Consider the following 14,763-nt stretch of genomic DNA (forward strand, 5'->3'; position numbering starts at 1 on the left):
TGTGCAGTGCTGAGAACCAGTGGGGACTCTGCACTTTCATGAGCTGTCTGGGGAGCAGTGGGAGGCTGAGATCACAACATAGGTGGGTGTGAGATGGCAGAAGTAGCAGGTGATGATACAGCAGATGAGATGTCTGGGCGGAGCTAGTAAGTTGAGGCAGGATGGTAGGGATGGATAGCACTAGGGTCAGGCAGACAGAGTAGGAAGAAGTGAGCCCCATGTAGGAAGGCTCCCACTGCTCTCGCACAAGAGGACTGACCAGAAGACGGGCAGGACTGTGGCCAACAGATCCTCAGCTATAGACTCCATTATGATTATGATGGCATCACCCAAAGGCCTTAATCAGGCCTGGGGCTCCGTTCTGCCTGGCTCATACACACACATGATTCATACCCCAGACCTCCCACCCATGGAGGGTGGATGCAATAGGCTGTGATAGCCCCGTGAGTGGGGAGCCGTCTGGCAGGAGGATTCCATCCCTTCCATAGAACTCCCCTCCATCTGAGCTGTGCGCTCAAAAGAGAATTTGGCCCTAAACTATTAACCCAAATACAGGGACAGTAAATATACATAAACACAATTATAATTAATTGTGTTTACTGTGGTAGCACCTATGGGACAACCAAAAGTGGGGTTGCATTGTGCTAGAATCATAGACTATTAGGGTTGGAAGGGACCTCAGGAGGTCATTTAGTCCAACCCTCTGCACAAAGCAGGGCCAATCCCCAACTAAGTCATCCCAGCCAGGGCTTTGTCAAGGATGGAGATTCCCCCTAAAAATGGAGATTCCACCACCTCCCTGGGTAGCCCATTCCAGTGAAGGACTCCACTGAACACCAAAAGCGACATTTGAGCTGTCCTGGGCCTAGGAAAAGACACAGCTTTGCTCAAGTGTTCTGGTGTGTGGGTCAGGTTACTGAGTGATCCTGGGCAAATAACTTGTTCAAGGTCTCATAGCTGGCCATTAAGTGGCTCTACAAAGACAACAACACTGGGGCACTCCTGCTTCTTGGTCATACTAGACCACACAGCCTCCATCACATCTTAATTGAAAATGCCCTAACTTTAATTTCTTATATGATGAGTTAATCTACCATTATAACTGAAACTCACTGATGGCACCTTGGTGCTGCGAAGTACTTTTTAGTGCATCGATTGTGCACCCACAATCTATCACCTGGCATGATACAATTCTGCAACACGGACCAGTAAATTAGAAATTTTTCTTTTCATAAAATTAAAGACTAGGCTGGAACTGAATTACCGGCTGTGATGCTCCTGCACAGAAAATAACTTTGTGCAGAAACTATAGAGAAGGATCCAGAAAGTCATTTGGATGCCAGCAAAAAGCCGCATCCATGGAGTTGTGAGAACAGCAAGTATCTTAGTATGCAGATACGGTAGGATTTTGACATGCTAAATTGGTGGCTAGCAGCAATCATGGAAAAGGGATTAAGTAACAATATGTACTGAATATATTATCAAGACTGATATGCTAGTTTCAAATACAATTTCCCCCCATCCTCCAAAGTTGCATTTTGAAAGTTGAGCCCTGCAAAAGGGAAGTTTTGGAATATATTTGTTTTAGGAGCTTTCATATGGCCTGGTCTCATAGGCCTGGTAGCAGCTTGTTTATGTTTTACTGTCCTTGGGGGAAATGACAATGGTATATATGTGTTTGCAAATGTAAGACATGCAGTTGCACCCTCTGCTGACTGCCAGTGAATTATGAATACTATTGCCCCCATTCGAAAATGTAGTAAACAGAAAGTTAAATAAATAAGTAGGTAGAACCTCTAGTATCAATACCCAAATGACCAGCTAACATTCTCAAAACCTTTGACGGTTTCTTTAAAGAAACAAGAGAAGGTTCAGTATTTTCCTTAAAATAACAGCCCACTCTGATTTAAAAGTGGGGAAGGAGAGTCAGTTTTTGATTATATATCTGCCACTAACTTGCTCTCAGATAGCTCATTTTCTCCATTTGTAAAATAGGGATCATACCAGCTACCCTCCCAAGGATGCAGTGATGAAAATTACCTGGTTACAGTTTGAACAGTGCTTTGAAAAATGCAAAGCAATCTGTAACGATGTGATGTACCCACAAGTGCTGCTGCTAAATCATTAATAATAGACTACAAATACATACTTTACTCCCAATGCTCTCAAACTATTTTACTTAGAAGCAGCTTCAAGACTGCATTCCTTGTAGGTTTCAAAATTCTGGTACAATAACGACATTTATACTTCAAGGAATTACAGTTTACCATGGAGGGACTCATAATGTAACCTTTCTTTTCTAGAATAAACCAGAGAGGGTCAGAATTGGCAATTCATTTTGTGGCAGGGGAGTTGATCAAATCTGTCTTGTAAAGTCCATTCAGGATTATTTTATTATCTGGCCCTGTCAGGAAAGCATGGAGTCTTATTTGCTCACTGATATGGGAGAGCTTTGACGGAGTGTCAGATTTTACCAGATATATAAAGAGAGACTGACTTTTCTGTGTTTGCAAAGAGGAGAGTGCCTGGGTGTTTATCCTCAGGAATGAGGAACCCATTCGAGTGCCACTGGCGGGGCTGAAGATATGCTGGTAGTCTGCATTTGGGGGATTTTTTTATTCCATATGTTTGGAGGGAAAGGACAAAATCAGTTGTTTCCCAACGCAGGCTTCTGGTGGAAGGCAGGGAATTCTCATTTGTTATTTGCATCCTGAATTGAAGTGGATTTAGTTTGCTGATTAGATTTCTACTAGGTTTTTTTGGTTTTCTCTCTTCTTCTAATGGGGTATCCTGTCCTGACTATAGACTGTAACATTTCAGTTAGATCACAGAAGCACTGAGCATGGTGCTGCAGAGCAAACATGTGACGCTGCCCACATTTGGGATCTGATATAAGACTCGGGAGATTTGGCGAAATCAGAGGTGAAATCAATGGCAAAGCTCCCAAAGTTATTGTCCTCTTTAGGTCACCTGAAACTGTGTGAGAGTTACCGTGATACCAACCAGAGAAATGACTTGCTTCAGCAAGCTGTGGTGTGGTGACAGTCTGCCCCTGCAGAGTGGCATGGTTCCAGATGCTTTGTTGCTGAGCTTAGTTAGAGGGAATGGCTCATAGGCCTGCTGCACTGGATAGATATCAAAGGCAACTCAACTGTAACATGCGAGGAGGGTGTTGTCCCAGACAACAGGCGGACACTAAGCCAGGAGAGTGCCAGCCCACCCATGCACAGCACCAATATTTGGCCAAATGTGGTTCTATGTGCACTTGCAAGTCTGGAGTCATTGAGGGAAGGTTGCCTACCGGCAGAGAAAGAAACACAGGAACCCCAGCTCCTAACAAAATGGCTGCATCCAGGAAAGAGACCCAAATACCTCCGCCGTTTCCAACAGCATCTCCTCAGAACCTACACTCATTCCCCAACAGGAATTTTGAGCCTGACACTAAGAAACAGAGAGTGTCCGTAGATCCCACTAATTTCACTGGGAGCTGTGGGTGCTCAGCATCCCCGAGGAGCAGGGCCTGAGAAGTGGGATGCATGGTAACTCCATGGAGCTACGTATGTGCTAGTTACTAATTAGAGTTTTCTTACCTTGGCAATTTGATCTGCCATTTGAAGGCGTCCGTCTAACTCTCGTCTGATCTGTGCAGCTTGCTCATCTGGATTATCCAGCTGTGTGACAAAAAAAAAAGGTAAACAGGATTTTTAGGATGAAAAAAGGCGACCGGAGCACCACCCAGAAGAAGCTTGTTCAGCTTCTCAGAGCGTACAACTTCATTACATTATTATTTAATATTTATATTGCGCTAGCTTGACAGGCACCAGTCAAGGTCTGGCCCATTCTGCAAGGCATGGTACACGCGCATATTGATTCATTTTTCCAAAAATTCTTTAAACTGACATGCTCAGTTGAATGCATTTTGTCAGACTGCATTAGATGCCCATGTAGCTACCTCTGTGAGTAGAAATTCCGTCACGGACAAATATATGAATCCCTCGGGGCTGCTGGGCCAGTTCTACATTCACTGATGTGGGAAAACCAGTATCATTGCCACTTATAATAGCGCTACTGCAGGGGGTAGCAGAGAGGAGTAAACGGGGGACATAGAATTGGTCTCACACAGGCACATGAATAAGGTTATGAGTCGGTCAGGTTATGTGATTTCACGTGACCTCTGCAACTTCAGACCCGCGCACAGCAGGGCTTGGGCTGCCAGGCCTGGGCAGTGGGGCTCCGGCTTCCGTGACTTATTGTTTATTGACCATGACTTTTCCTAAAAATACCCAGGCCCAAATCTTAGCCTTACACATGAGGCATGGTGGGAATTCACTGAAGATAAACTCAGGGTATGCACTAAGGCCCAGAACTTCCTTACTTCCACGGCAAAGTCTACCCTCCCTTTTCACATTATACTTTCTCCATTAGCAGTGTTACCTATAGGTCAACACTTTAGGCTTCATTCAGGCTCCTGGGGAACCCAAGGGCACAGTTCTGGGATGCACTAGCCTTCTGTACAGATTCCCGCCAGTAATGGCGGCATGCCTTATAGTAGCACATGTCAACCTGTAACATCAGAAGATATCTGTACCCATATAAAGAGGAAAGGAAGATGCTTTGCCGAGGAGGACAATAACTCCAAAACACACTTCACCACCCCTTTTATTTTTCAGGCTTTCACTACATTTGCTAACCTCTCTCCTTCCTAAGACATAACATCCTATTCCTGTAGCATCTCCTCCTTCTCCTCCTCCAATTTTTCATTTTCAGCTTCAGGGTTCTGGAATATGAGGTAGGGATTCATGCTCTGGACTCTCATCAGTACTGCCATCGCAACTATTATGCACAGCAAGTGCTCCAGGTTCTTGTCTGGTCTAAAAATACTAGGAAAAGCTGTTGTGACCAGGTTTCCAGTTTGTTCAGCAGAGGACGCGACAGGCTGCTCTTGAAGTTTCAATTGCATTTTATTTGTGCTTTAAGTGCCTTGCAGTGTCCCTTGTGTCAGATCAATTTGGTCTATTGGAGATTTTAATTAACCAATTGTGACCGATGGAGAGGGCATTTAACGGCAGCTAATGACTAATGGCTAGAGGTGAAGCCAAGGGCCTAGAATGTGGCTGGTTAGCAGACGTCAAAGCGCTCTATCCAGAGGTCATCAGTACTGTTATAAGCCACTAAGAGTTGCAGGGGTAGGTAAAAGAATAGCTACCTTTTCCATTTTTTTAAATTACACATTGGTTGAAGTTAAAAGTCCCATCACACATTTCCATGGACACAACATTCTGTTTTAAGCACTACTCTTTCCCTAGCAGTTAAAAGCAGAGGCCCAGTCCTGAAGTCTTTAATGAGGCACATGTTCCAATTTGGTCTCAAGGTTTGTTGAGGATATTCTGAGAAAGGGCCACATTGGGCACCAGTTTCATTTTAGTGGGAATAAAATAGCATAGATAATAGATTCAAAAAGTCTTAACAGATTAAATGAGAGAGAAATAGAAGAGGATAGTCTGATGTGTTATTCTTTGAAGGTTTATATCAACACTTTTGTGATTCACGCATAATAATTCCTAGGGAATTTTAAATTTCTGTGTAATATCCACATTTACATAAACACTACGCTAGCCTCCTCAGCTGTTGTGCATCCACTGAAGTTAATGGAGCAATGCTGGTTTAAACCAGCTGAGGATTTGGCCCATTATATGAGCAGTTCTTGAATCTACTGACTTCCGTAGCAATTTGGACTGAATAAAGATCGGTATGGGCTTCACTATCGTGCCGCATAACTTCCTAGTGTGCAGGGATCCTAACAGAGAAAGTATAGCTGTGCTTTTCTATTTGTTGTGCGCTATATGCAAGTGTACACAATATTCACCTCGGACACACTGGCTTGACCAGCCCTTGAGAATTCTTATGGCCATTAGTTTGCATTGCAGTGCTGTTGTGCGTCTTCTCTCTCTCTTTTTCCTTAAGACCTCAACCCTCATGAGAGCAAATCCACACCACCCATTAGCTGACGTGTTCAGGGCCGAGATCCTTTCACCATCGACTGTGCAGACTCCTGCAGTGTGCTGCTGTTCGCAGTTGCACTGACTCTGAAAGCTCTAACAGGAAGAGTTGCTTGTGACAGTTAAGCATGCAGTTCCAGCATGGTTCTATGACACACAGGGGCTAACTCTCTCTTACATCAGTGTAACTCCGGGGTAAGTCCATTATCTTCAGCGTTGGTGCAAGTGAAATCAGAATCAGACTCAAAAGGAGCACATAGGAGGCAGGGCCAGATTTCCAGTTAGGCACACCAGGCATGTGCTTAGGGGCGCCGGCGTTCTAGGGGTACGGTCAGCTGTGGGGAGGGGTCACTGAAGATGCTGTGCCTAAGGCCACTAAGGTGTAAATCCAGCCCTGATAAGAGGAATAAAAAGGTGCCAACTAAGGCTTGGCAAGCCAGTTAATTGGCCAGTCAGCTACCTGCCTATTTCACCACAGTCAAATATAATCAAATATTTCAGGAAGAATGCCCTTATGTAGGCAGTGGCCTACCTTTCTGATTGTTAGCAAACTTACTTAAATGTCTCAATCACTCACTTTACTATGTGCTAAGGTCACCTGATGGGAAAAAGATGAATAACTGAAAGTTGAGCCTCTTGATTCGCTAGAATCTTCTAGAACATTGCAGGTGGTGGTGTCTTTACTTCATACAAGGCCACCAATGTACATATCAGCTTACAAAGCACATTAAAATGATGATGACAAAGATATAGATGAAGCAATTGAAGCTGTTAAAGAAAGAGATAATGAAAAGCAAGGTACTTGAAGAGTTAGTCTGCTGTCTACCTAGAATAAGTGCACTTAAAGAAGACTTTTTTTTTTTAAGAATTGCAATGTTTTTGTTTTATTGCATTTTAACTTGGTTTTCTCATTTGTAAATGTTCAGTCTTAATGTCTGTATTTAAATGCTAACCAACCATTGCTAAAAAGGTAATAATTATTCTTTCATTTTTAAGAACTTAATTTCATTGTATTTTGCCTTATTCTGAGCTCAAACAACTCAGTTAAGTCACTTTTTAAAAAAAATATAATTAGGCAAATATTTATCCAAGGCTAAACCTACAGGAGACCATAGAGTTTTACTCTTTATTACTGTTCTAATAAATTATTGCTTTAGAGTGTTTGACCATTTTTGACATTATTTGACACTATTTGACCAATGTTTGACTGGTCAAGCGACCAAGTACTTTTGGACCATTCAAATGCCCAACTTTATGTTGACTTTACAGACACTTTCCCAACTATAACTACAGTTTAAACTCCTTTGGGTAAGTTGAGACACAGCAGGAATCTAAAAACTTTAAACTGACAATGGTAAGTAGGAGTGCTAGTAGCAATACTTCTTTTCACAAGATACAGGAGTGTCATCAAGTTCAGCAGCATTAAACATTTCAGTATTGTTCTGGTTCATAGTTCTTTTGGAAATATCCCTTAATGCAAGTGGAAACTGATTCTCCTGTCACAGTTTCCTAGTAGTATCTGTTTAAGAGAATGGGGAATCAAAAACTAAAATCTAGGACCACACTGTTTGTTCTGTGACAGTACCAAATGCCATTTCTTGTCTCTTTTAAGAAATAACTTATTAACACCCCCCCCACCTAACTTTTACTGAAGCTAACCACATTGAAATCAGGGTTTTCTTTTCCCTAGCAGTTATCTTGTCTTGCTATTTGACTCTTCTAACGATGATGGTCAGTACCGGGAACAGATAGCAAGTGTGAAAAATCAGACCAAACCCCAAATATCGGGACTGTCCCTACAAAATCGGGACATCTGGTCACCCTAATGGTCAGAGTGGCCTGTTCTGCCCATTGGAAAGCAACATCACCATAAGCCATTGTACCACTAGTGCTCTCAGTCACAGCTTCCCATAAAGCAATTTTATAACCTGGCTTAGAGTTGCTATAACTATCTTCCTATGTATTATCCTTCTTCAGAGACAAATTGCTCCACAGAGCAACCAATTGCCTGGTGCAGTGCAGTCTGGAAAGTTACAGCTACAGCAACCATTAGAGTTTCAATTCCCAATATGACTAATGCACATTGCACTTGGGTTTGAATGTATTTGCAATATGCCATCAAAACACTGGTGTGTCACAGTTTCCTTCCTATTGTCTCCTTGCATAACTTAAGTGTTTCTTTTCCCCTTATATATGTATGCATGTGTTTGTGTGCTGATGTGCTTCAGTAGGTCTGATCTCCCAGAGAGTTCAGAGTCATTACAGCTGGCATTGAGGGAATGTATTTTTCTGATTCAATTTAAAGGCCTCAGTCACTGATTTAACATAAGCCACAAACCTGCTAAGCATCCTGGGCCTGATCAAAAGCTCACTGAGATCAATGAGAGTATTTCTATTTCTGCCAATGACCTTTGGCTCAGGCTTATTTGTACTCCATTCCCTGTGACTGTGCCACAAGCATTTCATAATTTGACCTTTTAACGTCAGAACTCAACATGGTGTTGCTCTGGATTCAATGTGGCCATGGTCCTGAAACCAGTAGGAACTCAGCTCCTCTCAGGATCAGGCCCTTTGGGACACTCCCCCCTGCGCCGTGTTTCCCAAATATCTTCCCCATTAACAAATGCATTATCCAGACTTGCTTCCACTGGACTGAACAGACTTTCAGAGTAGCTCTGTTAAATGTGGGAAATGTACCAAGTCCCCCTTTCCTTTAGAACTCTGAAACAGACGTCGTTATTCCAAGTTCGATTTGAGCGACAGTAATTGAAGTTAATCACATTACCCCAAATAACCTGAATTCTAAATGTAGAAATCAAGGATGCCACCTTCTTGGAGAGCTGTCCTTCTAATATGCTAATAAGCCAGCGCAATGCCTTACAGCAGCACTTTCTAGACAATCAGGATTTTGCAGGCATTTTCCAGAAACGCTGCAGCTGGGGAGATTATTTGTGTTATGAGGTTACATCCACAGCTGCATTCTCAGTCCTGATCTGGAGGATAAAGCATTCCTTTTTAAAAGGAAGCGTTGCCATGACCAGTTGAACAAAGCGATATGAAGAGACACATATCCCTACAATTTTAAAACATTATGCAGACTTTTAAGTACTTAACTCCAATAACCGTACATGGCAGCTCCATGGCTACCACTCATTCTTTGAAAAACTTATCCAGAACTGGTCTGCAGCATAATATTAATGAAACTTACGCCTGGTCTACACTGAAACGTTAGGTTAACATTGCTAAGTTAACTGTAGCTATGCCAATCTATCCCTGAGTGTAGACATGGCTAGGTCAGTGGAAGAACTTTTTCATCAACCTAGCTACTGCCGCTTGGAGAGGTGGATTGATTACAGCTACAGAAAACCCCCTTCCAACACTGTAGCAAGCATCTACACTACAGTGCCACGGCCACATAGCTGCAGCTCCACCGATGTGCTGCTGTAGCACTCATAGTGTAGACATGGCCTTAGTTTACGAAATACATTAGAATTCTCTCTCCATGTAGAATAAGGACGAGTACCAATGAGGGAACTGATCCTAGATCGAGAATGTTGAAATATAATTTGCTTGTGAAACACAGTTAAACAGTTAATGTAAAATAAGTTATCTAAGCAATAATGAACAATCTGGTGACAGGAAACTATCCCTGAATAGCAATCAAAGCCCAATTTCTTAGCTAGAGAGTCAGCAATTTATTTTCTGCAGTATGTATGCATACTTTATATTCAAAAACTGACAGCCAAATATATAAATGATTTACACGGTCAAAGAGAAATTGAATTAGTCTGGTTCTGCATTATGACTTTTTTATGGGTGTGCTGTGAATAAAGCAAAGATATAAATCATAAGGTTGCCCCAGTCAATTAAGTCTGAAAAAGTATCATAAATCTCAGTGTACATAAGATATGTCACATGTGCCAATTTTTTTCCAGCAACATGTCAAAAATACAGGCCATGCTCAATTTCCAATTCTAAGCTGCTCATTACATAATTGCCCAGTTGCATATTGGGTCTTTTCTTACGTCTATCCACACATGCCATTATTTCTTTCCGTTTGCCTTGATGAGAGATTTACCTTGGTGCTACAGTTGTTAAAAGTTTAAAAATATGTAGATTTGACTCAAATTAGGAACAAAAATGTATCAGAACCAGAGTTAGTCTGCACCTGAATGTACAGCAGAGTACCTACATTCATTTGTAGTTACCGAATGTTGACTGTTCCATTACAGTAAAAGAATCTGGCAAAAAGATTGGCTTATATACCAACTGTTTATGAAATATTCTTTGACTGGATGCAATTTTTTTTAAAAGGAGGTTATTGACATAAGGAGGACTTTAGTAACAACCCATCCTGTGATTCTGTACAATTGATACACCCTCAACAATTTATAAACCCTACTCAAGAACTGTTTCAGATTATTAATAGAGCCTCTTGATTATGACAACCTTGCCAATTAGTGTTCAAAATTGGAGTCTACGACACTGAATCACACTCACCATAAGAATCTGGCAAACTCAACTTCTGTACTTTAGGGACATCATGAATAAAAGATACTGCACTTTAGGAGGAGGAAGAAAAGTCAGAGGAAAAGGAAAACAACCACTAGTAATTTAACCTGCACTATTTTAAACAATATGGAGCACAACACTAAGATGAAGCAGTAAAGAAATCTGAATCAAACCAGTTTCAAGCCTGACACTGTTCCGTTTGTTACTAAGACACCTGAACGCCCTGAACCATGCTTTATGTTTTAAGGTTATCAGCCAAGATTCTGATCTCAGTTACATCAGTGAAAACCAGGAGGAACTTCAGGGGAGTTAATCCGGGTTTTCATCAATTAAAAAGAACAGGCCAGCATTGATCTCAATTTAAATGCTCTAGTAAGGGCTTTGTTACAGATTAAAAACAAACCCATCAGAGTGCAGTTGTAGTAAAAAAAGGTGACTGGATATGACATCAGAGTGTTATATTTATTCCCTCTCCATTACATACATCTCAGATTGTTTAAAACGAGAGAGTTAAGAAACCTTTTCAAGCCCAATCTTCTTCTGAAAAACAAAATCAAGCTATGCATGTTCTTTCTGCTTTTTTAATCATGAGTAGTAATGCTGATTTGGCAGTCAGACCTTAATTGCCATGGTTGAAGATGAGGCTGGATACAAACCAGCTGACAACTCCATAGCTACACAGGCTCTGTTAGCTGTTAACATTAGATTTTGTCAACAACATAAGCAAGTTGTGATTCAGAACACATAAGGAGTTCATAGAATCAAAGTATTAGGGTTGGAAGGGACCTCAGAAGGTCATCTAGTCCAACCCCCTGCTCAGAGCAGGACCAACACCAACTAAATCATCCCAGACAGGGATTTGTCAATCCGAGCCTTAAAAATCTCTACAGAAGGAGATTCCACCACCTCCTTAGGTAACCCATTCCAGTCCTTCACCACCCTCCTAGTGAAATAGTGTTTCCTAATATCCAGCCTAAACCTCCACCACTGCAACTTGAGACCATTACTCCTTGTTCTGTCATCTATTACCACTGAGAACAGTCTAGATCCATCCTCTTTGGAACCCCCTTTTAGGTAGTTGAAAGTTGCTATCAACCCTGCTCCCCGCCCTTCTTCTCTTCTGCACACGAAACAATCCCAGTTCCCTCAGCCTCTCCTTGTAAATCATGTGCCCCAGCCTCCTAATCATTTTTGTTGCCCTCTGCTGGACTCTCTCCAATTTGTCCACATCCTTTCTGTGGTGGGGGGCTGTCATAGTATAATTCCCAATTCTGAACCTTAGCGTCCAAAATATGGGTACTAGCATGAATTCCCCTAAGCTTAATTACCAGCTTAGATCCTGTAGTGCTGCCACCAATCAGGACTTAGAGTAGAGTGCCTGATAAACTCTGGTCTCCCCCAAAACCTTCCCTGGGGACCCCCAAGACCCAAATTCCTTGAGTCTCACAACAAAGGGGAATAAACCATTTCCCTTCCCTCTCCTCCCCTCCAGGTGTTCCCTCCCTGGGCTCCTGGAGAGAGATACAGATTCAAGCTCCGTGAATCTAAACAAAGGGATTCCCCCTTCTCCTTTCTTCCTCCCAGATCTTTCCCGCCCTGGGTACACTAGGAGATCATTGTGATTCAAACTCCTTGAATCACAACACAGAGAAATCAGGTGGGTTCCCCTCCTTTCTCTCCCCCTCCCTTCTCCTTCCCTGTTACGTACAGACTCAATTCCCTTGAGCCTCAACAAGGGGAAAAATCAGACAGGTCTTAAAAGCAAAAAACTTTTAATAAAAGAAAAAAAGAATAAAGAAAATCACTGTAAATTCAAGATGGAATATTACAGGGTCTGTCAGCTTATAGAAACTGGAGAAAAAGCCTCCTCCAACAGAAATACAATTTAAAATACTTGCAGCCAAATACACATTTGCAAATAAAGAAAAACAAATAAAAAGACTATACCGCCTTTCTACCTTTGTACTTACAAAATTGGAATAGAAGATTAGAGAGCCTGTAGATACGTGTGGTCACTCTCAGAGCCCAGAGAGAACAAAGCCAAACCCAAAAAACACAAACAAAGGCTTCCCTCCACCGAGATTTGAAAATATCTTGTCTCCTGATTGGTTCCCTGGTCAGGTGTTTGGTTCCCTATTTGTTAACCCTTTACAGGTAAAAGAGACATTAACCCTTAACTACCTGTTTATGACAGGGGCCCCAAAACTGGACGCAATACTCCAGATGTGGCCTCACCAGTGCCAAATGTTGTTTAAATAGATTATGCTCTTATATAAATACTAGAAGAGAAAGACTACAATACCACACCTCAAGTGAAGTGTTGTGCATCCTTAAACATTTAGGCCTGAAATTATCATGAGCAACACAATTAGAAATATCTTCATGATGAACTAGAAAGATTTTTAATAAAAAGATGAAACATACAGATATATCCTTCAATTATTAGTCGGGCACTTAAAATATACAATGTGGATGTGACAAACACTGTCTATACTATTGTCTCCAACCATACAAGACAGCAGCATGAAGGCAAAAAGTGTTGGCATTGTTTTCTAATTTTAACCCCTTTCTGCCAGTCGCTCCTAATGCTGAGTGCTGCTTCAAAATAAACATCAGGAAGTCCTGACTCATACTGCCTCAGGGTTAACAAGGACCCATCTGTCTGAACATTTTCCCTGTTGTGAAAGGTTTCCACATCATTCTGGGTGCAAACTAGTCTCAGCCTGTGCCTTGCACTGCTTTTGAATATGGAGATGCAGTACCTCCACTTTTTACAAATTATTGCAGCAGCTTATGGATCATTGCAAACAGTAATTTGCTTAATCAGAACAACATGCTTGGTGCTGTACAAGACACAAAAGATAAAAACAGCCCTTGAACCTGGAGAGCGTACAGTCTCTGGGTTGACTCTGTGCTCATTGATATCAATGGCAAACATTCCCATGCACCTCAGTGGTGCAGGATCAGACATTAAAAAATAGCCTTTCAGGAGACAAAGTGTGCTGGGAAATCCAAGAGAGGTGATAACTAATTGTTCTATTCCCTCTCTGCCTCTGAAAAATGGGTATGTACAGGATCATATCACAGACTCACCTGAGCCAGAGGTCTGCAGAGCAGCCTCACCTTTCCGTTACAGGAAATAAATTAACATTTGACTCAAAATGGCCACCTGAACACTAAAGTCCATAACATTCCATCACTGATTCATGACCAGGCCAGGTTTGTTAGGTTTAGACAAGGAGAACCTTCTTTCACTGTTGCAGCCTCACCCAGAAGTGCCTTTAAAAGAAACAGCAGTACCTTTTTATCCGGCCTGCTTGGCCCTGATTGGTTTCTTCCTGCTCCTGGCCATTTTAGCCACTGGAGGACCAACAAACAGCCAATCCTAGGAGATTTCTATAGGCAATCCCTGAGGTCCAAACTCACCGCTCTTTTCCACAAGGACAGCATCATAGGATATACCAGGCATTTGCTGGAGGTCCCACTGCCTTGGCACAACCCACCCTAAGCAGGGCTGCCCAGAGGATTCAGGTGGTCTAGGGTCTTCGGCGGCTGGGGGTCCTTCCACTCTGGGACCTGCCACTGAAGTGCCCCAAAGACCTGCGGCAGGGGCCCCCCGCTGCCGGACCCGCTGCCCAAGTGCCGGGCCTTCGGCAGTAATTCAGCAGTGGGGGTCCTTCCGCACCGGGGCAGAAGGACTCTCCACTGCCAAAGACCCGGAGCGGAAGAAGCTTTGGGGGCCCGGGCCCCGTGAGAATTTTCCGGGGCCCCTGGAGCGAGAGAAGGACCATGCTCCAGGGGCCCTGAAAAACTCTCGTGGGGGCCCCTGGAGCAAATTGCCTCACTTGTGCCCCTGCCCCCCGGGTGGCCCTGACCCTATGATGCTGTCCTTGTGGAAAAGAGCAGTGAGTTTGGACCAAAGGCCCTATATCTCCTAAGCATGGCCGTCTTGTAGGCTGTCAAATACAACAGCTTTAACATCAAGGAATACAAGATTTAAAAGGCAGGCAAGGAACATCATTATTATTATTGTTCTTTTTATTACAGCAGCACCTAGAGATCTCAATGAAGAGCAAGGCCTGATTGAGCCAAGCGCTGTACAAAAAGAATGAAAAAGACAATCCATGCTCTGAACAGTTTGTCATCCAGTTAAATACCGGATCCAGTCGAGCCGGTATAGAAGATGAGAGGGAGGCTGGTGAAAGAAAGACAAGGTTAGTAACAAGAGTAACACGTACTCACATACACACAC

General features: G+C 42.7%; 1 protein-coding gene across 5 annotated transcripts in view; it reads right to left on the reverse strand.

Annotated features, from left to right (window-relative positions):
* Positions 1–14,763, reverse strand: part of CADPS (calcium dependent secretion activator) — a 404,679-nt gene that overhangs the window by 219,589 nt on the left and 170,327 nt on the right. For all 5 annotated transcript variants that reach the window (XM_050957618.1, XM_050957616.1, XM_050957617.1 and 2 more), the window contains exon 4: positions 3,591–3,671. In XM_050957618.1, coding sequence (XP_050813575.1) covers positions 3,591–3,671 — 81 coding nt within the window. The remainder of the gene's footprint in view (positions 1–3,590; positions 3,672–14,763) is intronic.

The sequence above is a fragment of the Gopherus flavomarginatus genome, chromosome 6 (assembly GCF_025201925.1).
Source record: "Gopherus flavomarginatus isolate rGopFla2 chromosome 6, rGopFla2.mat.asm, whole genome shotgun sequence".
NCBI lineage: Eukaryota > Metazoa > Chordata > Testudines > Testudinidae > Gopherus > Gopherus flavomarginatus.